Source organism: Neltuma alba, unplaced genomic scaffold, assembly GCF_004799145.2.
Source record: "Neltuma alba isolate B1F8T4 unplaced genomic scaffold, ASM479914v2 tig00007157_pilon, whole genome shotgun sequence".
Classification (NCBI taxonomy): domain Eukaryota; kingdom Viridiplantae; phylum Streptophyta; class Magnoliopsida; order Fabales; family Fabaceae; genus Neltuma; species Neltuma alba.
In genome coordinates, this window is record NW_021634693.1 from 149195 (window position 1) to 175415 (window position 26221).

Genomic DNA, 26221 nt, shown 5'->3' on the forward strand with positions numbered 1-26221 from the left:
AAGTTAGGAGACACCCTCATTATCTGGAAAACCAAGAAGCAGGCAACAGTCTCAAGGTCCTTGGCTGAAGCTGAGTATAGGGCCCTTGGTTCAGCCGTGTCAGAAGTTGTTTGGGTTAGAGGTCTGTTATCTGATTTAAGGATTCCTATAGAAGGTCCAGTTGATGTGTATTGTGACAGCAAATCAGCCATCCACATTGCCACAAATCCAATGTTCCACGAGAGAACAAAACATATAGAGATCGATTACCACTTTGTTCGTGAGAAAGTGACAGAAGGGATAGTGAAGCTTCAGCATGTTTGTTCTGCTGATCAAGAAGCAGACATATTAACAAAGCCAGTAGGAAAAGAGACTCAATTACGTTTGCTTAGCAAGTTAGGAGCTTCCAATGTATTTAGCCCCAAACTTGAGGGGGAGTATTGAGTTGTTGTAGTGTTTGGTTTATTTCGGTTTGGGCCTAGGAGTTACTTAGTTGAGCCCATCTGATGTGTAGGTCTATATATATGGACAAGGCCTGTTGTTATATGATGAATTTTTTCAGTGAATAAGAATATAATTCAGCATGCTGCGTGTAACTCTGATAGCTAATATAGATAACGAGGGTATATAACTATGAGACACTTGCAATAGCAAGAAAACATTCACAGAAATTCAATCTCATAAGTGGTAGAAAACCACCCCACCATGTATATTTATATATATGTTTAATGCATAATGTGTTAAATGAGTCTTATATTAAAGATCGGAGGAGTATATGTTTAATGCATAATGTGTTACATTGTCCGAAACGAATCTGAGATAGATAGATGCATGCATGAACAGCGCTCACTTTTAGAACGACCACTCTTTAATTTGTGTCATAATGTATCTAGACGAACATCATGGATTCACCATGCTAAAGTACTATCTTTATTTTTATTGTTTTCTAAACTATGTATATAAGTTCATATATAGTACAGAATATGGTACTACCATACGTATATAAGACCCGTCCAAAAGACACCACCCCCTAAGAAAGCAATAAACCAGAATAATTTATTTATATATAGAACCCTAAAGAAGATCGTCATACTATATTGTATTGAGATTTGGTTGGGGCCGGCCATTTCTCATTAGCTTCGCAGAACCACACGCACGTTGTCTGCTTTCATTTTGTAATGTAAGATTCTGGCACAGATCGATCTTAGTGAGGAAGCAAGAAGAGAGAGAGAGAGTTATTGTATGTTATGATTAATTTGAGAATATTGTTCACAGAGAAATCACATGGACACTTGCATGGAGGTGCCGTAGCAGAGAGAGACAAATGGGGCAATATGAGAGAGACCAGGTGACACATTATTAACTCATATGTTTGTGCTTCAGCAAGCAAACCTGGATCCCATTTACGCCCCTGTTAGGGTTTCCATGTGCACCCAGAAATAAACTACATATGTATCAGCAATATATTTATATATATGTATATATATTTATTTATATATATATCATTGGCCAGCTATGTTGATGTGCTTTTTTAAGGTAATGATCAAAGGGTTTGAATTAGGGGGGATGAAGATGCTGTTTGGTGTTGGCATGTCTCGAGGGTCTACCTCTCTAGCTATGATGTGTCTGTGTTTACACACACACACACGGAGATTTTTTTTTTTTTAATTTGGTCAAAAAAAGTTGGTTTTCGGATGGACAAAACTAAATAAATAAATGGATATATATGGTGAGCTCACGGACAAATTCTTGTATGACTGTTTGATTAGAAACTTTGGTTTTTTTATTTTCGAGTCAACTTTTGTACAATTATATATATATATGTATATATATATATATAACGTGAGAAATAGAAAAGTGAACTAAATGAGAGATATATTATACTCTTCCGGTCCTAAATATAAGACCCTTATACACACTTATATAAGGGTCTTATATTTAGGACCTGAGAAGTACTTATTGAAGGACTAGTGAAGCTTTATCTTTGACAAATCCAAATCGTTCATTAATTAATTAACTGGTACAGTGTTATACTTAATTAGTTTTCATAAAAGTAAAATATTATAAGGTTGTCACACATTCTCAGACACAAATATATATATTCAACCAACAAGGTTGGTGTAAAGATTGTAATCGATTTTATTGAAATATCCTCCAGGAATAATCAAAATAAAATCATGCATTTTTTTGGGTCAAAATTAATGAAAATAAAATATATTTTTAATTCTTGTATATATAAATAAAGAAAAGAACTTGTTGCAAAGTGAGCCTGGGTGTGTGTGTGTGTAGGTAGCCAAGTAAGATTGATATGCTTCTGTCTGAGCTAACATGGGAAATGTTTCTATAGTTTTGTTCTCTTTTTTTCTTTTTTGGATTATGAATTAACTAGTGATTAATTGCACATCCAATCACAGGACATTATAGCGGGAATTAAGTATACAGATGATTACTCTTATTTAGAGCCAGTAATATGGGCCAACCCGCTGATTATGGGTTGACCCGTGGCGGGCCTGAAGCTTGGCGGGCTAGGTTTTTTAGGATCACTTTCTGATGGGTTGGAATTTTTTCAACCCAGCCTGCCAGGGTGCCAACCCGCCAACCCGCCAAATTTTGTAATTTTTTTTACTTTCTTTTTTTTTAATAAAACCTATTCAAAGTTCCAAATTCCTAAATACTTAAAATAAAACATGCAAATAAAAATTATCATAAATAAAACATGGAATCCATCCAAAGTTTCAAGTTTCAAATATATCAAAATATTAAACATATGATTAAATGAACATGATATGTCCTTAATAATTTAACAAACATCTCAAATTAAAACATAAATCCAAATTAACACTACCACAAAGTCACAAACACAATATCACTACATAAATCACTATCAAGTGCTCAATCATCACTCATGAGCTAGGGCAAAGGCGCAAAGCAGAGACAGAGAGCGGAGAGAGAGCTTGGGGCTTGGGAGTTAGGACTGGCCGAGGGCGACTAGGAGACTGGGTCTGGGAGAGTTGGGAGTTTGGGAGGAGTGCGACACGCAAGCAAAATGTGAAAATGGGACCATGTTGGTGTTGCCGTGTTGGACTGTTGGACATGGACTGCTCACTGTTGGACTGTGGACTGGGCCGAGAGTGTAGAGACTAAGAGGCAAAGGGAAAAATTTGCAAATAAAAAAAAAAAGGTTAAACGGGTTGGCCCGCCAACCCTGCGGGTTAGCCCGCCGCTGGTTTGGGCTTGGCGGTTATGGGCTTAAAACTTCCATTTTAAAACGGTCCTAATTTTTATCAACCCAACCCGCCACTTATTGGGGGGTTGGCGGGTTGAGCCCGCGGGCTCAACCCATATTACCGGCTCTACTCTTATTATATATTTTGTTAAGGGCAAGGAAAGTACGCTTTTTCTAACATTATAGGCTTCACAAACACTAAATTTGGCAATTTATTGTGTTAATATGTTTTGTCAATAGTTTTTTTTTTTAGCATTCTTTTCATTGGAGTTAAAATCGATCTGATTTTCTAAAATCCATTCCGACCGGATTGATCCAGTGTAATTTTTTCAGGTTACTACTCAACAGCAGTTTAACTGCAGCCTCCAGTTTAATCCGAGTCAACCGTAAATTTGGCATGGTTTTTAAAACACCGCTCCTAAGACAAAAGGTGAATTAAAAGAGTGAATAATCATTCTGGGTTTGTTTGCTACAGACAATAATAACAATGCTATCTCTGGTCTTTAGTATAAGAGTTAGTTAAATAATTTGAGTAGATTCAAAAAATTAGTTAATTATTTGTAATAAATAGATACTGTCCTCCCTAAAATATCATTTCTAATCGTATGTATTAGGTAGAACTACTATCTGATGAAACTTTTAACATGTATAACCACTATAAGGACTAACTTGAGAAAAATAGATAAATATGAAAGATAAAATGAAGTAGAGTCTTATATTTAAGACCAACTTAAATATCAAACTAGCTTTTACATTAAGAATCGAAAATAGTATATAATTATATAAATCCAGTATGAAAGCAATATATTTAATTATATAATTGCTTTGTAAATCTCCAGGAAAAAGCTTACCTAAAATATCCATATGGCCAACAAATATAAGATTAGATGCAATCTATTAGAATATGTATTCTATTTTGTTTCTTTCAACCCATCACCTTCATACGATGGATCCATGTGTCTTTGCTTCTTCTTCTTCTTTTCCAAATTCTCATTTCTCTTTGAAAAAACCAAAGGAAGCCAGTTAACAAACAAAAAATGACACGAAGAACATAACGACATTAATTATAATTAGCCTGGGGAACGATATGTGGCCATGTTCATGTCCCAATAATTAATAAATCATTTTGATTGGATTGTCACATATTATCATATTATTTTTAGTGCACAGAGCCAGTTGGAACGACACATGACCCACCATGCTCCAGCCAGCTTCCTTTGATTCCCCCTTTAGTTTCCTATATAAACGCAGAGATCTCAGCCAAGCAATTCATCTTCATCAGTTTCATTTCATTCATACCAAAACCAAAATCTTCTCAACTTTCAAAACATCCTTAAAGTCTCGGACGATCACCAATGGCTTTCTGGTCTGCAGAAAACGCCACAAAGGCCTATCTCACTACTCTGAAAATGGTAAGCACACACATGTATATTCATATTCTTTTACTTTTATACATATGATTAATCGATCCACGTTTCTGATATGATGTTGGTTTTGTCTTATCTCTCAGGGACAAAGAGCCAAAGAGCCAGACGTGGCTGAGTTCATATCAGCATTAGCCGCCGGCAACAACGCACAACTAATGGTGGTGGCGTGCGGCGGCGCGTTGGGCTCCACGACGCAGGCCTTAGTGGCGGCCAGCCACCAAACGGGAGGTCGTGTAATCTGCACTGTTCGAAACCTCGAACACCTAAACGCCTGCAAGAAATCAATGGGCATCTCAGAATTACGTCAAGTTGAGTTCGTGATCGGAGAGCCTCAAGAACTGTTAACAACCGAATACGACGCGGCAGATTTCGTACTCGTAGATTGTAAGATGGAGAACTACGAGGAGGTTCTGAGAGCTGTGGATAGAGTGAGAGGGAGGAAACAAAACGGCACGGTGGTTGTGGGGTATAATGCGTTTAGGAGCAGAGGGTCGTTTGGGTTCAAAACGCAGTTTCTTCCAATAGGAGAAGGCTTGTTGGTGACTAAATTTACAGGGAGAAATAATAATAATAACAGTAACAATAATAATATGGGGATGAAGGTGAGAAGAAGCAGGTGGATAGTGAAGGTGGATAAATGCACTGGGGAAGAACATGTGTTTAGGGTTAGGTTTCCCCAAAAAAGTCATTCACGCTTGATTTTTCATTAAATTAAGTTAGGGTTTTTGGGTCAATTATATTCATTTTGGTGTTGTTTAGGGGATGATATAGCTTAGAGTTGTTAGTAGCTTTGCTTGTGATGAGAAACACTAGGTAGGAGCCCCTTTCTTCTGCAAGATGTATATATAGCAAGCAATACGTATATATATAAGATCTTGGTGTATTGCGTACTTGGAGCGGAATTAGCAAGTTCAATTTTTTTTTTTTCCTTTGAGCGGAATTAGATTTTAAGCTGACAAAGATCTGATCTTTGTCAGCCTAAAATCTAATTTATGTATTTTTTTTTAAAAAAAGAAATGTTAGTAAAGAAAGAGATGCAAATTAAATTTTAGGATTAATTTTTGTATGGCTTATGATGGAAAAAAGTGCAAAAAGATGTGGGAAGATCGAAAGCATTAGTTTTGAAAAAAAATTAATTTTTTTTATCTTTATAATTTTGATTTAGTTATAACTCGATCCCTCCGCTTATACTTGGTGTAACTCATTTTTTATGTATGGTTTTTACTCAAGTTTAATTGAATTCTTGAATGTCGGTTTCAAACGCTTTTGAGTCAGAATTTGAAGAAATTATAAGGATTAAAAGATTAATCTCATTCAACTAAAAAAAAAGATTAATTTGATATAAATTTTAAGATTGAGTTCATAATGAAATCAATGAAGAAACTAGCGAAAGAAATCAATGATATTTGTGAATACGAATTCTAACTTTCGAGTTTAATACTGTAATTTCTACATTCCATGAGCATAGTAATAGCCAGGTATGTGCCAGATGATTTCAAAGTAAGAGAATGATCATAAAATAGCACTTTTTTTTGCCTGACCAAACGCAGAAAGCTCCTTAAAGTAACAAGCGAAGGTGGCTGCATGTATATATTATGAATCAGCTTGGGCATATTCATATAATACTATCTCTGCTCCTTAATATAAGATCCTGTTTGATTTTTATTTTGGTCCTAAATATAAGATCCCAATTCACTTTGTTTTTCATATTTACTTAATTTTTTCCAAGATAGTCCTTCTAATAATTATAGTTCTAGTTAATACACTTGATTAGCAAGGATATTTTAGAAAAAACAACACCTATTTAGGACAAATAACTAACTCAACTTACTTCTTTAATCTCTTTAAATTAGTCAACTGGCTCTTATAATTAAGAGTAGAGGTAGAAATAACGAAGAAAGAAGAAGAGTAGTGATACTGATAATGCGATTCAAAATGCGGATCAATTGAGACTTGACCAGTTGCACAAAATGATAGCATTGGATTCCCGCTTCAGTGGGAAACATCAAGTTAAAAAGCTGTGCAAGGAAACAGTGAGTGAGGTACAGAGGCCAGGCTGTGATATGTAAAATAAATTAGTACTAAGGTAGACAGTATGTACTACGTGAGGTCCAAGGTTTGTTGTTTGGTTAGTTAGAGAGCTCCGATCCATTATTAATGAATTAAAACATGGCTTCATGTGATTTTGTCTCCAAGATTATTTATACCAAATCCTTCCATATAAAGCTGCCCAACCCACATTGTTATATCATACTATCATACTATAATGCTAACGTTAATCATAATAATGGCCAGCTTCATGAGCATTAGGCTACAGAGCGAGCGACGTTGGTGGTGCATATAAATCAATCACACTCACTCACTTTCATTAACATGTGACTTTCATCAAAATAGCTTTCCAGATTTCAGCAAATCATGTGTTTTCCGATTCTTAATAGAAGAAATAGGGAACTAATATATGAATATTAAGAAAATTAATTAAAATCATAGACGCATTGCCTTGCAAGTTTATTTTCATGCCATTATTCTTCATTAAGTTTAATCGTTGAATTATGTGGTTTGACTAATACTTTTACTGGTCAAACTTCTAGGGCATCTAAGAGTAAGGGGGAAAAAAATTTTCAAATGCTGGGTATTCTTTCATGTATACTTTAAAAATATTTAAATACCTTATCTCATTTAGTAATGATGATTGGTTTGAGGAGTTCATGCAATAGAGCTAACAACTTTCAAAGCAAGGCCCAAACGCTTTTTTTCCGACCACGTGAAACATTCATTCCAAGTAGATTTTTTTTTTTAACGAAAAAAGTCAATTTTATTGATCAACAAAAAACCAATTACACTCACTAATAGGGAAAGCAGTAAAGAAAACCATAAACCTAAATACAACCTATAAAAAAACGGAAAGAGAACAAATAAACCTAGCATACAACCTACAGGAAATAAAGGACACACAAAAACTACAAAAGAGATCAACCAACACCAATACGAGCAGTCCTCCTTTCAGTGGCAAGATGAGTATTTATTCTACCATCAGAAGAGTCGGCCATCAAGACATCAATCAGAGGGGTTGGTGCTGTTTCCAGCCACCCATTGGGTGCCACTCCCCTACTTCCAGCAGCTGCTAAAAAATCAGCAGCACTATTCCATTGGCGAGCTACCAAAGAAAACTTCACTCTTGGCCTATCCTCTAATAGCAGAAAAACTTCCTTTAAGATATCCACAGATTGCCATTCCACACCATCCAACGAATTAGCAGTCAAACACTTAAACACTGCTTCACAATCAATCTCAATGCAGCAATTGTATGACTGAAATTTGTCACAGGCCAATAATGCTTCCTTCACAGCAAAACATTCGGCACCAAAGGCTGAACGAGCTTCCACTCTTTTCCCAAGTCCTCCTAGGAATAATCCATCATTGTTTCTGCAAACTACACCTACCCCAGCACACTTCAGACCTTCAGCAAAAGCTCCATCAGCATTAATCTTTACAGTGCCTTCTTCAGGTGCCACCCAATTCAACATTCTCTCCACACCTCTTCTTCTGCTGACAATCCTCCCATTACTAGCATCCTTAGCACTCCATACCTCTCTAACCAGCATAGATGCAATGTCGATAGTTCTTCCAGCATCCACATTGATTTCATTGAACACCCAGTCGCACCTTCCCTTCCATATACCCCCAACAAATGCTAGCAATGAGAGCTTTCCCTTCCTCTGAGATTTGTTTATTAGACACAAACAAATCCTCACACCACTTCCTTATACTTGACACCTGATCTCTATCAATATGCAAGGCCAAAGAGCAACCAAACCAACAACGACGTGCCCAAGGACACAGGAGCAGCATGTGTTCTACAGTTTCATCCTCACTATCACAAATAGGACATATACTATCCTGACTACACTTCTTGCGAAATAAAGCATGTCTAGTGGCTAAAGCACCATGTAACACACGCCACATAAAATGCTTAATTTTTGGGGGCACATGTAGAGACCAAATGCATTTCCACAGTTGATTAGTGACCTGACCAGAGCTGCTCGGTCTTTGATCAACCTCTGATCCTTCCATCAATTTAGCAAATCGATATCCCATTTTTACACTATATTTACCATCTCTGCTACCCAGCCACACAGCCTTATCCTTCCCCCTATCAAATAGGAATCTGGTCTGCAAAATTGCTCTCCTCTCTTCTTCAGTAATCTTTCCTTCAATATAGTTTAAATTCCAAAACCCATCTCTGATTAGCTCTGCCACTTTTAACTCCTTCTCAGCATCAGAATCAGGAGTGTAGCTCAACTTCTTTTCAGGCAAATCCAGAATCCATTTATCTCCCCATACCCTAACCTCGCTTCCATTCCCAATCTGCCAGAACATGTCTTTGTTCAATAAATCTCTTCCTTCAATAATACTCATCCAACACCAAGAAGCTTTACCACCTTTTTTTGCTTCCATGAAAGTACAGTTCGGAAAATAAATTCCTTTCAGTATTTTACACCACAATTCATTAGGATTCTGCAAAATCCTCCAAGCTGTTTTAGCCAAGAGAGCCTTATTGAAAACGTGAAAACTTCTGAATCCCATACCACCATCCTTCTTCACATCTGTCAGAGCCTCCCATTTCCTCCATTGGATCCTCTTGCCATTTTGTTCATTCTGGCCCCACCAAAAATCAGAGATCAAGCAATCTATCTCTTTACAACTCTTTTTTGGAAATAAAAAGCTGGACATGGGGTAGACCGGAATGGAATTTGCCACTGCCTTAATCAGAATTTCTCTTCCAGCAAAGGTCAATATTTTCTGCTTCCACCCTTGCAACTTTTTACTAATTTTGTTTTTGACGAACCCAAGTGCAGCTGCTTTGGATCTACTCCAAACTAGAGGCAGTCCCAGATACTTCCCCGGCTCCACCACAGCTTTAATGCCCAAAGCATTCTCAATTTCACTTCTGGAATCAGGACTAGTGTTTGTTGAGAAGAATATGCAAGATTTATCAAGATTCATCTCTTACCCAGATGCTGCACTAAAGGTCTCAAGGATCTTCTTCATCACCATACAATTTTCTTTTTGAGCTCTAAGGAAAAACAAAGCATCATCAGCAAAAAAAACAGTGAGAAAGAATGGGCCCCCCTCTTGATAAGCGAATACCCTTCAGATCCCCACAGGCTACATGCTTCTGCACCATCAACGATAATACATCAGCTACTATGATGAACAGATACGGGGACAATGGATCTCCTTGCCTAATTCCTCTCCCATGTTTTATTTTTGCCACTTTCTTCCCAGAAACTAGCAACTCAAAGTCAACAGAAGTTACACACTCCATTATCCACCTAACCCACTAAATGGAAAAGCCCATTTTCAGCATAGCTTCCATTAAAAATATCCAATCAACACGGTCATAAGCTTTGCTAAGGTCTATCTTCAAAGCCAAGTCATTCCTCCTTCCTTTCTTCCTTCTCTTAAGAAATTGGAAGGCTTCATGAGCTATAATCACATTATCTTGAATCAATCTCCCCGGGATAAAGGCGCATTGCTGTTCAGAGATGTATTTACACATCAAAGGCCTCATTCTTGAAGTTAGGATTTTTGCAATGATCTTATAAGATACATTGCAGAGGCTTATTGGTCAAAAATGGCTAACCACTTCAGGCTCATCAACTTTTGGAGCAAGGACAATGTGAGTCAAATTAATCTTCCTTAGATCAGAATGACCATCAAAGAGAGATCTCACTATGCTACAGGCTTCCTTTTTTATTTCCATCCAAGAAGACTGATAGAACAAGGTAGTAAAGCCATCAGGCCCAGGAGCTTTTGTTGCCCCTAGATCAAAAACTGCTTCCTCAATTTCAAGATCTGAGACTTGTTTAGTCAGGGATTCATTCTCTTCCTTAGATATTACAGTAGGTACATATTCCAAAACCTCTTCCATCTGCACAGCTACCTTACAAGAGAACAGGTCGTTATAGAAAGCATTAAACATATCATTAATCTTCTCAGAATCCTCCACCCATTCCCCCTCATCAGATTTCAACTTAAGGACTTTATTCCTCAAACGACGCTGGATCACAGTACTATGAAAGAAGCTAGTATTTCTATCACCATATCTGATCCAATTTAATCTAGACTTCTGCCACCAAAAAACTTCCTCACGATTCCACGCCTCTTCAATACATTTCAAGACCTGGCTAACCTCAGCTGCTTTATTCTCTGTCCACTCACCTTCATAACAAACCTCCAACTTACTCCTCAGATCTTCAATGACTTTTTTATTATTCAAAAATTCTCTTCTACTCCATTCTAAGAGAATCCTTTTGCATCTGGTCAATCTTTGAGTAAAATCATCGATTCCATTACCAAAGAAAGCAACATCATTCGGCCAGCCACTAGCAATAGTATTAGAGAATTGATTATGCTCTATCCACATAGCATTAAATTTGAACATTCTTGGCACTCTTTCCTCCTGATAACAGCAGTTAACTATCAAGAGGTGATGATCAGAGCCTATAGGTTCAGTGTGAAGGACAAGTGCTTTGCTAAAGGAGGTTCGAAACTCGACATTTCCGAATCCTTTATCAATTCTCTCTCGAATATTATCTCCTCCCATCCTCTTATTATTCCAAGTAAACCTTGCACCTTTAAATTCAAGGTCAATCAAACCACAATCATCCAATACCTTTTGAAAATTGAGAATTTTCCTGAGAGAAACCGGCTTACCTCCCTCCTTTTCAGACTGGGATCCAAGCTCATTAAAATCACCAACACAAATCCATGATCCCACCACACCCCTTGCCAAAGATCTCAGTCTCCTCCATACAATCTCTCGATCACTTTCTCTAGGTGCACCATAGACAAAAGTGGCATAGTCTGGTACACTAAGAATAGTATAGGGCAGTTTAACATGGATCAAATTCTTTGATTGAAGTACCTCTAGCTTAACACCTTCCTGCCACCATAAAGCCAAGCCTCCTGACCTTCCTACAGGATCCACAAAGAATTCATTATCAAGCCCACAAGCTCTTTTTATTCTCTTCATTCTTCTTCCAAACATTCTTGTTTCCATTAAGAAAACAATTGAGGGTTTATATTTATTGTTACATTCTTTTAAATTCTTGACTGTCAAGGCAACCCCCAAACCTTGACAGTTCCAGGATAGCATCCTCATGGCTCCATGGGGGCTGTTAAAGGCCAGCCACCCATGCCTTCAACAATAATTCTCTTCCTACCTCTCCTCTTCCCACCTCCTTCATTACCTTGCTTCACAAGAGCCAACTGACTTTTCATCTTAGCATTCCTTCTGACTCTAGCTTTGGTCTTCCTTAGATTCTCAGAATATAGGGATATAGGATTCAGGATCTCGCTCTGTTCACTGTCTATTCTTTGGTTTTTCTATATACTTGCCACTAAAGCTTCTTCAGCATCACGCTTTAGTTTCAAGTTAAAAAAACTTTCAGTAACCTCTTCTGTAACCTCCACAATATTCCTTCCATTAAACACCACTAGTGCCTGGTTATCAGGCTCTTCTTCTGAGGGTAGATCCACTCTATAACCACACTCTGCAGCAACCGTAGGATCCGTTTCTTCAACTACAATATCAACATTATTACTCTTGAGTCCACTTGGCCCAGCATCATTAATATTCACCTTTACTGGACTCGTGTGCTCTGCCTTAGAGTTTAAACTTTCCTCATTCAAGGCTACTTCCTCAAATTCCTCTTTTTTATTCTTCAGCTCCTTATCTTCCCTCCAACTACGTTCATTGTTTATTCTTCTACTATTGCTCTTCCTTACAAATTCAATAGCAAAAATGTCATTGCTATCAATTTGTTCAGAGCTTCTCCTCACCCTACCTTCCTCCTTCATCCTCCGCCACCTCTCATTAACTTCTTTCCACCCTTCTCTTATCACAACGACAGATTCCTCCCATGTTTTGACCTGTTCAGTAGAAATCCAATTGCCATATCGTGGCAATCCTGGATTCTTGATTGCTATTAGTCGAGGATGCACACAGGTACGAAAATTATGCCCAACCAAGCCACATTTATAGCAGAAGTCCTGCAGCTTCTCGTAGCGTACTAATATCCAGGCCTGTTCACTATCAGGTTTAGTAATCCAAAAACCCAAAACCAAAGGCTTCCTTAGATCCAGAACTATCCGACACGGACAAAGCTTCGAAGCATACAGTTGTTATACTTTGGATCCTCCGCCATCACAACATCGCCAATTTTACTTCCCATGCTAGTCGCATTAGCTAAACAGATCGCCTCAAGAGGAACACCATGTAACTGAATCCAAATCGGACATCTACTGAAATCGCATTCCTCAATCGCCATGAATTTCTTCCATTCCAGCAAATTCAGCATCTGTCCATTGATCGACCATGGCCAACCTCGCAAGATCCTATTAAACTCCTCTTCTTCATCAAACTTAAACAAGAAGGCATTCTTCGCAATAGCAGTAACATCTAAACCAGTTTGAAGATTCCAAGCCTTACGAACAACAGTCACAACTGCAGCTCTGCTACTCTCCTTCTCTGCTAGAATTTTTCCTACCATCACCAACATACCTTCATCCTTATTCCAAACAAGAGGATCGTTGAAACAATGGTCACTACTATCGCCGTCAGCCGACGTACATTCCAAGTAGATTTAGGAGATATGATCACAAGTTGGGATTTGTAAAAAGGACCAACGAATCAAAATTTAAATGCTTGTTGAAAGAATTGTTTACATTTAATACCAACAGTACTTTGAATAAAATTGTTTTGTGGTTAAAAAAAAAAAAGATATATAGTCACATTTTCACACCATCTCTATCACTAACTCAATGTCTTGTTTATATAGCAAAGCCAGTCCTAGCTACAGAATAACAGACCCAAAAAGATTATTTCCTCTTTTTTTTTAACAAAAAACTTTAGGTAAGTTGGGTCATGGGGCTCATTAGGATTAAGATATGCCTCCAAGCTTAAAATGTATTTACAGAGGTACTTACAGATCACCTATCAACAATCAAACTCAACCTTGTAGGTATGAACCTACTCGTTACCAATTGAACTAAATCTTATTGGTAAAAAGATTATTTCCTAACAATACACTCATAGTCTTAAATACAAGATTTCAATGTACTTTGTCTCCAAATTTTATAATTTCCCCTCAAGATATTTCTATTAATTATAAGGGTTCCCATCAAAAGTTGTTTCAATGCATATAATTAAGTAGAATAGTTTAAGAAGACAAACATACACTATTACAAATAATCATCTTAACTGAATTTTTTTTTTTAATATTTCCAAATTGGTTTCCTAGCTAAGTGCTAGAAGTAGTAATGCACTTCATTCTAGTCTCACAATCTCTTTTTGTCAAAATCCCAACACTAACTTCTCAAAAATTTGAAAGTTTCTATCAGTTTTAGTGCTATAATAACGAGATTTCTAATTTATTTAGCAAAGATCATAATTATCGCAAAATCTCAGTTGTCATTTCATTATGTCAATTTTGCATGCTTCGTCATTCACGTGGATTTCCACTGTTAACTAGCTCTGCCTCTGCCAAATTTGCATTTGACATCCTAGATCTAATTGAATAAGTACAAACAAGCATGACTCAAGATTTAGATTTCAATAATGGTACGGTACTGGTTTATTTGTTTAGTTTCCCAGAGCACTTATTTATTAAATAAAGAAAAAAATCAATCATTTAATTCTTCAACTTTTGACTAAGTTATAATTCAATTTCTTAATTATAACTTGCGATGACTCAGTTTTTCAACTTTTAACCCATTTATAACTTAATTACTCATTAATTTCAAGTCTGTAAACAAATAATCACTCAGTCCAAAAAAAAACAAACAAACAAAGAAAAATAATAATCAACTAATCTGATTGAAAAGCGATAGATTGAAAATTGAAAGAAGCTTCACCTTAGAGAGAATATATTCAACAAAATTACAGTTGATCAGAGACGAAGAAGCTCGTGACAACGCTTATCTAAAGCTTACGACATACTTTCCTACAGATCAACATGAAAGCTAAGAGCCAAATTGAGCTCAAAATGGTCATCCACCATTGGCAGTTAGTGGCAGTTAAATTCGGTGAATACTGAGTTAAACTGAAATCACAGACAGCTACTACACTTGCTCAGTTCTTGAACAATAGCTTCCATGGATGGCCTCTCAAAAGGAGACTCGTGGGAGCAAACCAGAGCCATCTTCAACAATTTAGCCGCCTCGAATTCAAAGAACTTGCCATGCAGATTTGGGTCCATAACTTCTAAGAACCTTGACGATTCTGCTAAGAGGCGCATTGTGTTTGTGATCTTCCGCTTTCCAGAGAGGATCTGGAATAGAAGCACCCCAAAAGCATACACATCACTTTTCTCAGTGAACCGGCCAGTGGTTGTGTACTCCGGAGCTAGATAGCCCTTTGCCGCGCTAGCCTTGAGCGCCGAAAAGACAATGTCATTGGTGAGAATCTTGCAGAGGCCGGAATCCAAAAGCAATGGACTGAATCTCTGATCAATGAGCACTTTCTCAGCTGAGATGTTTTGGTGAACAAGAGCAGGTTTGTTGGCTTTGTGTGCATGTAAATGTGCAATACCTGCGCAGCAGAGACATCATCAAGATTCAAAAGCATGAGAATGCATCTCTTTACTCAAATTCAGTGTCAAAATGGTCACTTCAACGTCAAGATGATTATATTGATAGGGTTTAAGGTGTAAATCTATCATGAACTGTTTTCCCATGTGCATTTGATATCATAAAGTTATTTTTTTTAATACAACAATACACATGAACGTTAGCAAATGAAGCAAAAATGCCACATCTATTACCGATACATGCATCTGTTACTTTAGTGTGATCGGCCCACTTGGTGTCCGGGTATCATAAAATAACGGATGTTAGCTATACTTAACAGATATGGCATTTATGCTCCATTTGGAAACACTCATGAGTACTGCTGCATATAAGGAAATTTTATGATGTTAGATTTGAATGGGGAAATACTTCACGAGTAGATTTCCACCTTAACCCAATATGATACAAAGAAGCGAGTTGAACATTAATGTTGCAGAAATCACAGAAAAGCAGTTAAGATTGAGAGGTAGAGGAAGAAGGCTGACCTTTAGCAATCCCTTTCACAATGGAAACTCTGGTTGACCATTCAAGGACTTCTCCATCACCTTCTTTTACATCGAGGTATCGGGAAAGATTTCCATTAGGAACAAAATCATAAACAAGAAAGCATTCGCCTCGTCCCCTAGAACAACAAAAACCCCTGAGCCTCACTAGATTCTCATTCCTAAGTGATGTCAAAATGTTCAATCCCTTCAGAAACTCGGCTTCATCAGACTTGCAGCTACTTTTGCTGATGCTCTTCACTGCAACTACAGACCCGTCTCTTAACACTCCTTTATAAGTTGCACTGAAGTTACTCTTACCTAACAGATTTGAGTCTGAGAAATATTGAGTTGCAGTTTCGACCTCTTCCAGGTTGAACCTGAAACTTTGGAACATGTCTTGGCTATCCCCATTGAAGTTCCTGCTATCAGCCAAAGGGTCCCATCCATTGGAGTACTCAAGGCTGATTAGAGGAGAACCATTTTTTCTGTATGTGATAGCCTTAGCTTGATCAGTACTTAGACGGCTGTCAGAGACATCATAGGAGTTTCCAAGCTTCTGTTTTCTCCGACGATAATGTACAAAGGTTAGAACGCCAACTGCTGACACTGCTATGGCAATCACAACTATGCCAACAGTTACAGATGTTGTCTGTTTCGATTTCGATGACTTCTGGCACCGAGTTCCATCGCAGGGCAACCGAACATTTGCAGTTTCTGGAATGTCCCTTGTCGGGTGACCGTTAATACCAGCTCCATACGGTTGATCAGGCTTACTAGGATCAACATGATCAGTTTCAGTGCAAGTCTTCAGGGATGAAAACCCAGTTCCACATAATCCCAGATTGTATTCATACAAGAATTTATCTTCAAGCCTCTTCAGAACTTCAATCAACCAGTGAAAAGCAAATAATAGAATTTAGATTGATTATTTGAAATGAACAAAGACCGAAAAGGAAGGAAAAAAACAAAACTAAGTGCAGTTTTTTGCCATTATCTACCACCACTGTGTTAAGTTAATTGTAAAAGCTGTTCACGTGATGTATTTTTATAGGAAAGATCACAGGCAAACCGGTGAAAGATCTTTAGGAAAGTCTTCTCCAAGGATAAATGAAAGCATCAAAGGGATAAAATCTTGACAATGCTATAGAATATCATTATTACCAGGCGGCACATTCCCAGAGAGAGTATTGTTGCGAACATCAAGAACTTGCAGAGACGGGGCATCGGCTAATTTTGAGGGGATGGAACCGAATAGGCCATTAGAGCTCAGGTCCAGCCTCGTTAACATTCCCAAGTTGCCTAGGCTAGCTGGGATAGCACCAGTTAATTGATTTGACTGCAGGGCAAGAACACTAAGCTTCTTCAAACCACCAAGCTGAGTTGGTATGCTTCCCTTCAATTGATTATAGCATAGCTGCAAAACTGCGAAGCAAAGGGAAAGAAAAATTAAGCATGACCCAAAATTGAATCACCATCAAGTAACAGTTATTTTCCTGAAAAAAGTTTATGCTTTCAATGAATATTGGAGTTCAAGAACTTTGATTACAAGAAGTCAAGAACAAACACTGAACCTGAATAGAGCAGGTTCGTGATCGTTATCTTCGGATTTTAAGTGTTTAGGTTCTAGTAGAAAGCAAAATTTCTGCATGTCACTTACCTATCTTGCTGAATCCAGTCTTAATTTGGCCAAAAAAAAAAAATTATTGATCTTAAGAAAAGATACAAAATAATTAAAAATAAACACCAAAGTGAAAACTTGCTGTTAGGTTCACTACTTTATACCTCCCTCTTGCAGCCAGACCCAACCCAAAAAAAAAAAAAAAAGAACAAGACTTTTATAATCTTGTTTAATTTAGAAGCGTTAACTAACATGATTAGAGGCATTAATTTCTGATCCGTAGTATCAACCGCAATAATTATCTTCCTTTATTCACCTTTCCTTCTATGAACTCTAACCATCTTTGGAAAACTCCAGGGCAAGAGTTTAATGTACCAATCAAAAGTACATAAAACAATAGAAGTTAGAAAGCAATCACATGATTAGAAACTTTATGATTCAATAAATACCCAGGACCAAGCCCAAATCTTTCGTGAAACCCAGACGAAAAGAGAAACACTTGAATACATTCACCGAAAAAAAAGCTTTCAACAACAAAACAAACATTTGAAAGAAGTTCAACCCCTTTTAACAAAAAACACATCCTCTTTTACCTTGCAAGTTCTCCATATTGCCGATCTCAGTTGGGATTTCCCCAGTGAAGTGATTCACATTCAAATACAAGTCAGAGAGCTCAGCCAAGTTGGCGATTTCTTTTGGTATCTCACCGTAGAGAGAGTTATAATGCAAGTATAGCCCTGTCAAGTGTTTGAGGCCATCAATGGCGGGCGACAGCTTCCCAGAGAGGCCCTTCCCCTGCAAGGAAATGTTGGCAACTTGACCCTTCTCGTTGCAAGCCACTCCTTCAAAAGAACCGCCGCATGGATTCCCATGGGAAGTCCAAGAAGAAAGAAAACGGCTTTCTGGGTCAAGAGCAGCTTTCATGTCCATGAGAGCTCTGAGCTCTGCATTCCCACAGACCCGTGCTGGGTGAGAGAGAAAGAACAGGAGAGAGAAGAGAAGGACAAGAGCTGAAAAACCCATTAATGGATTTGGATTGAAACGGCCGAAGATAAGCAACAAGCTCTGTTTTTCAGCTCAGAAAACAATTCTGTTTCCGGGTTTTCTTGGTTTCTCTCTCACTCTTGTGGGCAAAAAACCAGGGGATGGGAAGTGGAAGTTGCAGAGGTAGATAGGTAGTAAAGAGCAGTCTCATAAAGCGAAGGAATAATATTGATCATGCAACTTCTGATGGAACGGTGACCGTTGGATCGTTTTTTGCGAATGTTTGAGAGGTTTTTTGAAGGACTCAACTGCCAAACTGCTTCTAATGAGATTTGAGATCTCTGTTCTGGGCTAAGTAGAGAGCTGTGCTTCGGAACTTGAATGGGCATAAAAATTTTTGAAAAATGTTTAGTTTCAGGTGAAAAATGAGAGCAAAATATTTTATAAAGTATATGAAAACTTTTAAGAGATTTAAAAAAATAACACTAATTATTAAAAAAAATTTCCAGAACTAATTATTAAACTTAAACTCTGAACTATAATTTTTATAGCAGTATGCAACGTAAATTGATGCTTTAAAATTGAGAAATAATTAGTATGTCTGTTTATAAAAAAATTATATCGCTACCAGGTAATAACTATTTTATTATTTGATGAAAATAAAAATAAAAAAGTAAAAATTAAATATTTTAAACCCAAAAGATTAAAAATTATAAGTCCCGACAGTCAAAGAAAATCATCAATAGAATGCATTATTTCTTTAAGAAACACAAAGTGATTTGGTGCAAATTTAACTTCTGAACAAAAAGTCTTGAATCTTTGAGCTTATCATCAAAAATTATAAATTTTAGAATAATAAATAAAAAACCAGGTAATAATTTAAGTTTATTAAGTGTGTAATTGAGAGTATTAACCCCATTAACCTATACAGAATTTGCAACAAAAATGAGTAGGAGTTATGATGGGAAGCATTTACCACAGTGGAAATTAAATTGCCTGAAACGCAGGGTTCCAATCGGTAACATCCATCCTATGTCAGCCACGTGGTTGTCGGGATCAGATGAACGAGCGCCGAGCGCGTGGGGAAGTCCGCACTGTACAAAACCCTCGCATCTCGAAGACTTTTTCAAATTCAAATGGTAAGTAAACATCACATGTCTCGCAGTGCACGGTAAAGACGTACTGCACCGAGATGTCTTTTATTCAATATATTCATCATTGGGGAATATCAAAACAAGCATGAGACAAAAAGTAAAGGCTATTCAGAAAATTCAGTCCTTGTTTTTATGTTTGAATTTAACAAACCACATGGCCTTTTTTGGGAAAAAAAAATCTTGAAGTTTTAATCTGATATTGTTTTATTCTGCAAAATTCAAAATATAAACCAGGAATCTTTGGAATTAATATTCACACTAACTTTTTATAATAAGATGTTATAGATAAAATCTTTATGCATTAATGTTGATCCAAAATTCTAAAATATTTTTTAGGCCTGTCCAACAATCTAAAGAATTTCATGATTCATTTATAATTGTAAATTATTTTTTCAAATGTGTCTAACTTCTAAATATTTTAAGGAAAAAATTACACTACAAATACTTTCGGGTGCTAATCGTATCTGAAAAAAAAAATTAAAATACTAAATGAGTCACAAAATAGTTTAGAATGTTGAATAGATCTTAAAATTATCTTAAAATACTGGATAAATAATTTTTATTTGTTTTTAACAAGTAAGCATGAATTAAAAAAAAAAAAGATAGGTCTGCGGAATAATAGTAGAGCTGAGCAGAGTATACTAAATGTAAGAGAATATGTGAAGATCAGTAGAACGGTGAAGCGGTCAAAATGAGGCTTGACAATGAACCAATAACTATTTGTGATGCACGTGCCTAAGATGGTCCCAACCACATTCAAGGACCACAAATTCAAAATTGAACCATTGATTATTATTACTACTACTACTAGTGTTACTATGTTACAATTTATGGACTATGAAGGTTAAATATTATTTTTATGATTTTTCCCTCGTAAATATTTTTTCTTACTCTTTTATTCTCTGTCTTATTTTTAGGAATAATCAAAATTTTTATTAAAAAAAGGAATAATCAAATTTTTTACATGTAACCAAAGGATTGTTATTAATTGTTTCAAGAAAAAAGAAGAAGCATTGTTATTAACTAGTGGTAGTCCATTCGATGTTAAATATAAAACTTAATCAAAAGAATTATTTTAGTAATAGTAAAATTCCGTTTCACTTTGTTTCTCAAAATTATAATTTTTATTAATTATATATTAAGATATTTTTATTAAGAAATAGTTGAATCGAAATGATTAAAAAAACAGCATCAAAAAAAAAAAAAAAGTTTGATACTAGTGCATCTTGAATGATAAAAATGTATTATTATTTGTAAACTTAATGTTGTCAAAACTTGTTAAAATATTAATTTAAAATTTAATAATTTCAAAGTTATCTTTGTGCTATTCTTACATGATTAAATTGCTTGTATGTTTTGACCCAAAAAAATTGCTTGTATATTTTTCTTAGTCAGGATAGAAGGTAGTGTTATTTTACTCCATTATTATTTTACTTTAAATTTAAGGGTGCTCTGATCCATGTAGTACAATTAGTTTTGTAAAAATAAATTACTTTCTTTTTTCCTCAATAATCTTATATTTTAAATTTTTAATGGTATGAAACTGAAAATTTTATGGTATAGTGATACGGAAAAAAAAATTTCTGTAACTGTCTACTCCTATGGTCCTGTTATAAGGTAAGTGAAGATTGTTTTTTTAGTTTTATTTAAGTCATCCTATTAAATTTTTAATATGAATGTATTATATTATTTTTTATTTATTATAATATAAATATTTATTTTTTTAAAGACATATATAACAATTAGAAATAAATTTTAAAAAATTTTATATTTTAAATAAAATTGAATGTAGTTAAAATTTTTTTTAACATATATGAAATATGTTGAAAATATTTTATAAATAGAATTTAAAAAATACATTATAATTAAAAAGAAAATTTTCAGTAAAAAAATGGTTGCAGAAACTCTTTTTTGTGCTTTTTAGGGAGCTCTCTTTCTCTGCATCTGTGGGATGTCAGAATCTCTGACACTTCTGCTCCTCCCACTCTTCCCGCTCATTGTCCCAAGTCCTAACTGCTTCTCTTTTTCCTTTTCTATTATTCTTCCGATTAAAAAGTTCATTTTTAAATTTTTTTTAAATGTCGTTTCAAATTTGTTTACAAATATCTTCAACAGTCAATATAGATCCTAATTAATCTATGTTAAGATTTGAAAATTATTGCACTATTTTTCACAATTAAAAACTGATAAAACGTTTCTATTTTTATACAATTTATAGTATATAAAAAAAAACTAGTGTTCTCATGCAAAATAACACAAAAAATATACTTATTCTTATAATGATATTCAAGATTTTATTGCTTCAAATGTTTTGCTTAACTTGTTCGAAACTGTTTTTTTTTTTGGAGCCAAGTTATTCAGAGGTAATAGTAATATTTAAGCAGTAAAATTGATTGATTCTTACCTTTACTTTAGGATCAATTTTAAAATTCCTGCTGCTTAATCATCTGATTAGGTGTCCGCTTTACTTGGCATTTGTTAAGGGCTTATAAGCACAGATAAAATTCTCTTCATATATTTATTTCATATTTTATAAGTCACGATTGAAAAACTACTTATTACTATTCCAAACAAGTTCTATATCCTAAAATTCATTAGGAAAAAACTTATTGGTAATTTGCTCCAGGATTTATATGAGTTGAAGACTTTACAAGTGTGTTTGGTACGAAGAAAATGGAGGCAAGGAAAAAACAATAAAAATTTTAATGAATTTAATTAAAAAAATTGATTAAAAGCTTTTAAATATTTTTTACTCTTTCATCCAACACCTTATTTTTATTAAAACTTTATAACGTCAATTCTCTAACTTTTTAAATCGAATTCATTAAATTCTTCTTTGGCTCTTCCCTCCTTCATTTTCCACGTGTCCATAGGCCTTAGGGCATGTAAAGGATGAAGACACGTGGTAGTAATATCATGAACTCAATACACATATAATAAAAATCTGCATTATTCATAAATTATAAACAGTATACTAGTTTTGCAAAAGTTGGCAAAAAGGCTAGTTTTATTTTTTTAAAAAAAAAAAGTAATTTATTTTCTCTCAGACCTCACCATATATTGGTACTTGATGCAATGGAGACCCTGAGAAGTTAGTTGAAATGTTAATTTGCCAGGGAGAGCCGGCCAATGCACAGTAAAGGCAAATAAATTTTGGGATAAGGTGCAGAAATCCTTTTGACGTGAAAAGACTTAAATACCCTTAGCTGATTGGGCAATATCGGAATTTCACAATGGCTTCGGAAAATAAGTTATTTATAAAGCGCTGTCAGCCACTTCCCTAAAATTAAGGAAAAAAATTTCAAAATTCTACTTATTCAAAACTACGGATTACATTTTAAGGAGTGCCCTCTCTTTCCAGGCAAGGGTATGTTAAATTGTCTAAATAAAAAAAAAATACATTTTAAGGAGAAAAAGGAAAAATAATATTACCAAATTTTAAATGATGACTAATGGTAATGACTAATCATTCATTTTAAAAAAATGCCTTCTAATAAGAAGATGAAATGATACTAATTTCCGTCTTTAATATAAAAGCTAGTTAATAAGTTAAATTTAATTTTAAATATAAGATCGCAATCCTTTGTATTCTATGTTTCTTCAAAATATTCCCATTTATTGCAAAGAGTTCTCTCTACGGAATTATTCTAATAATGTAATACACATAATTGAACATTATAATTTAGAAAGACTACCATATATTTATTATGATAAATAATCAACTTAATTAATTTTTTTTATATTCTTAAACTAATATTAAAAATCAAAGATATTACCTCGGATCCAATTTCACGAGGGATAAGATATTAGCATGCGCATCACTGGTGGGTGCGAAGCTGTGCGAAAGCAACAAAACAATTAAATTCGAGTGGCAATTAGGGACCACGTTTTTTCCTCTCTCTCTCTCTGTTTTTTTTTTTTTTATATGGACCACATTAATTCTCACTCTTATTTATTTCAGATTTACGTGGAAATGATGGCCAAAAAAAATTTTAGGCGGAAATATGATTTTTTTAATTCAATTTGGCCTGCAAACAATGGCCGAAAAGAAAAATGTTTTGCCTACAATGAAACATAGTTTTCACTCATTACTGGAACGATACTTTCTAATACAAATAATGTTGTTTTCTTTGTTTTTTTTTTAAATAGTTAAAGTCTACTAATCAATAAATTGACCTTTCAATTTTTTCTCCCATCGGTTTGCAGTTGCATTATGCATTTTAAAAACTTGCGTGCATTCAATTTAAGTACTGTAGTAAAGAAGCATTATTAGACAATGTTGTTTGTAATATATATATTCTTGATGTCCTTTTTATTTATTTTGACTTTATTTTTTTATTTTTTTGGAATTTTTATTTTATTAAAAATGATTAAATTTACTTTATGTTTTATTTTTGTCCGTTATTTTTATTTTAATTGGATTTTTAAATTACTAATATCTTTTAGTTCTCTCTTATATCTGAAGTTATTTATTAAAAATTAATAGTAAATTATTAACCCTAATCTTATCTCTCAGTACAACTTTACCCTTGATCTCTAGGTGCAATTTTTCCCCTTATGGTTAAAATTGTATAAAAAAAAAAAAGAAGGTGGTAAAATTGCATATGAGAAATAACATTACCTAAAAATAAATTAATAATTGTTTTATACCCAGAATATAAAATTTCAATGTGGGGGAGCTAGAGTAATGGAGAAGCAAAACTCAAAGTTAATAAAACAAACAATAATTAGTACTTAGAAAGATTTGTGATTAAAGGAGGATGGTAAAGTAGTATCATGTCATTAGCATGAAATTATTACCAAAAAGGTAAAGAAAATCTCATTCTTAGAGCTTCTTAGATTTGTCATGTAGAACAGCACAGATTCTGCTGCAAATAGATAAAGTTATAATCTGTGAGTTGTCCAATTTATTCCAAAAAGTCTTATGGAGATTGGAAACTTCCTTAATTTTAATTTCTAATGCACAATTACCCACAAAGTGCGTTTTTATTTTATTTATTTATTTTCACGGAGTTTAATATTAATATTAATATATTCTTTGTGCTCCTTTTGAGGGTTTTGGAATTATTATGGTTTTGCGAGCTACACCCATCCATGGCTGTTTCCTGTTTGTACCTGTGCTTGCAAGCTTTAGTGCCCCCCAAGAGGCAACTATTAAATAAATTAAAAAAATTCAAATGTAATATATTTAAAATGATAATATTATATATATAGATATATTGAATTATGGTCTCGATGTGATCTTAGGGCGAGAAATTTACACTTTACCCATTTTATTTTATTTTTTCGAACAAACCACTTAGTATGTGATGTTTTTTTTATTGTCAAAGTGTTTTGGATTTAAGCTAGATTACCCTTTAACTAAAATAAAACTCTCTGAAATTACAAGGCTTGAATTCAAATTTTATTAAAGAGGAATTAAATTTCTTGTCAACAAAATAAATTTTTGCTACCCAAATTTGGAAAGTGTACAAGAAGTTCAGTGCTTGGGGAGGGTGGTGAAAGTATCCTCTTTTTTCATGCTTAAAAAGTAATATATTTGTGTAATATTTATTGCATTATAATTAAATAATGATTTCTTTTTGTTATGTATAAGCAGGAACAAAACTTTTTTTTAAAAAAAAAAATTTCATTCCCTTTATATTTTTCTCTCTAGCATTCTGTATGGAAAAGAGCACTTTCTCACGGAATCGGAATCACTATCGGTTAAAGAGATAATATTATTTGGTAAAAAGTAAAACAATAATTGTGAAGGCTTCATGAAATTCGAAGGGCATTGATTCCTCAGAGCCTTTATGCTTTTTTTGCTTTTAAACTTTAGAGGCCATAAATGCAAAATGAATGTATAATGATATCCATACTTTTATTCTTATATACTCCTCTGATCTTATTTATAAAGTAAAAAGAAAAAGTATTTTTTTTGTTCTATTTATAGAGCACTAAAAGAAATTTTTTGCACAAATATACAATTTTATCTCTCATTTATTATTGTGTTGGCTTTGTTTATATGATGTATAATATATATTAAATAGGAATAAAATTGAAAAGTAATTAAGTTTTAAATGAAAGTTAATAAAATTTAAAGTTTTTTTTGGTTTGTATGAAACATGCTAGAAGTACCTTATAAATAGAACAAAAGAAATATATATAAATATACACTCAATCCTTAGTGTGGGACTTGATTTAAGAATTTATGTTAGTTATATATTTAAGACTTATTTTATATATTTTTTTCTAAATTAATCCTATTGATATTACCTTAATAATAATTAGTAAGTAGGAGAGGGAGTGAGAAAATTAAAAAAGATGTCTATGGTGTTTTAAAAAGAACACATCATATTATCTAATTTAATTATCATTTTTAATCTATTTAAGTTAGTTATTTAGGTCATATATTAAAAACTGATGAAAAATTTTCTTAATAAGAGGACAATTTTATTCAATATAAATAAAATGATTACATAAAAAGACTCGTGTGTGTGTATTCAGTTGCCCCAATTTTTTTTTTTTTGGACAGAACAGTTGCCCCATTGGCTACCAACATTTCAACTACCGTTATTGAGTGCAAGTAGCCTTCAAGAATACAACTTTCAAATACTTTTCTTTTTGAAAAAAAAAACTACTTTATTAATAAAGATTCTACTTTGTGCCTTTTAATTTTTTTTTTCAAAGTTAAATTGCGATGTTACATGAAAATAAATCTCTTTAAAATT

The 26221-nt window shown here is 34.4% G+C and overlaps 2 protein-coding genes across 2 annotated transcripts; one reads left to right on the top strand and one right to left on the bottom strand.

Annotated features, from left to right (window-relative positions):
• Nucleotides 1–4560: 4560 nt before the first annotated feature.
• On the top strand, nucleotides 4561–5342 carry LOC114751911 (uncharacterized). The gene is made up of 2 exons (XM_028940605.1): nucleotides 4561–4617; nucleotides 4716–5342. Exons 1-2 carry the CDS (start codon nucleotides 4561–4563, stop codon nucleotides 5340–5342), a joined length of 684 nt encoding a protein of 227 aa, XP_028796438.1.
• Nucleotides 5343–14537: 9195 nt separating this feature from the next.
• LOC114751922 (leucine-rich repeat receptor protein kinase EMS1-like) lies at nucleotides 14538–18523 on the bottom strand. The gene is made up of 4 exons (XM_028940621.1): nucleotides 17964–18523; nucleotides 16914–17174; nucleotides 15753–16634; nucleotides 14538–15229 (listed from the first exon to the last, which is right to left on the bottom strand). The coding sequence occupies exons 1-4, from the start codon at nucleotides 18391–18393 to the stop codon at nucleotides 14748–14750; spliced, it is 2055 nt and encodes a 684-aa protein (XP_028796454.1). The 5' UTR covers nucleotides 18394–18523; the 3' UTR covers nucleotides 14538–14747.
• Nucleotides 18524–26221: the final 7698 nt, after the last annotated feature.

Bases quoted from the DNA above. Each gene is read 5' to 3' on its own strand.
- LOC114751911 (XM_028940605.1), top strand. From the start codon at position 4,561: ATGGCTTTCTGGTCTGCAGAAAACGCCACAAAGGCCTATCTCACTACT. The intron at 4,618-4,715 runs GTAAGCACACAC...CTTATCTCTCAG, and splicing joins ATCTCACTACTCTGAAAATG to GGACAAAGAGCCAAAGAGCC.
- LOC114751922 (XM_028940621.1), bottom strand. From the start codon at position 18,393: ATGGGTTTTTCAGCTCTTGTCCTTCTCTTCTCTCTCCTGTTCTTTCTC. The intron at 17,175-17,963 runs GTAAAAGAGGAT...TTTGCTTCGCAG, and splicing joins CAATATGGAGAACTTGCAAG to TTTTGCAGCTATGCTATAAT. The intron at 15,230-15,752 runs GTCAGCCTTCTT...TCTGCTGCGCAG, and splicing joins TGTGAAAGGGATTGCTAAAG to GTATTGCACATTTACATGCA.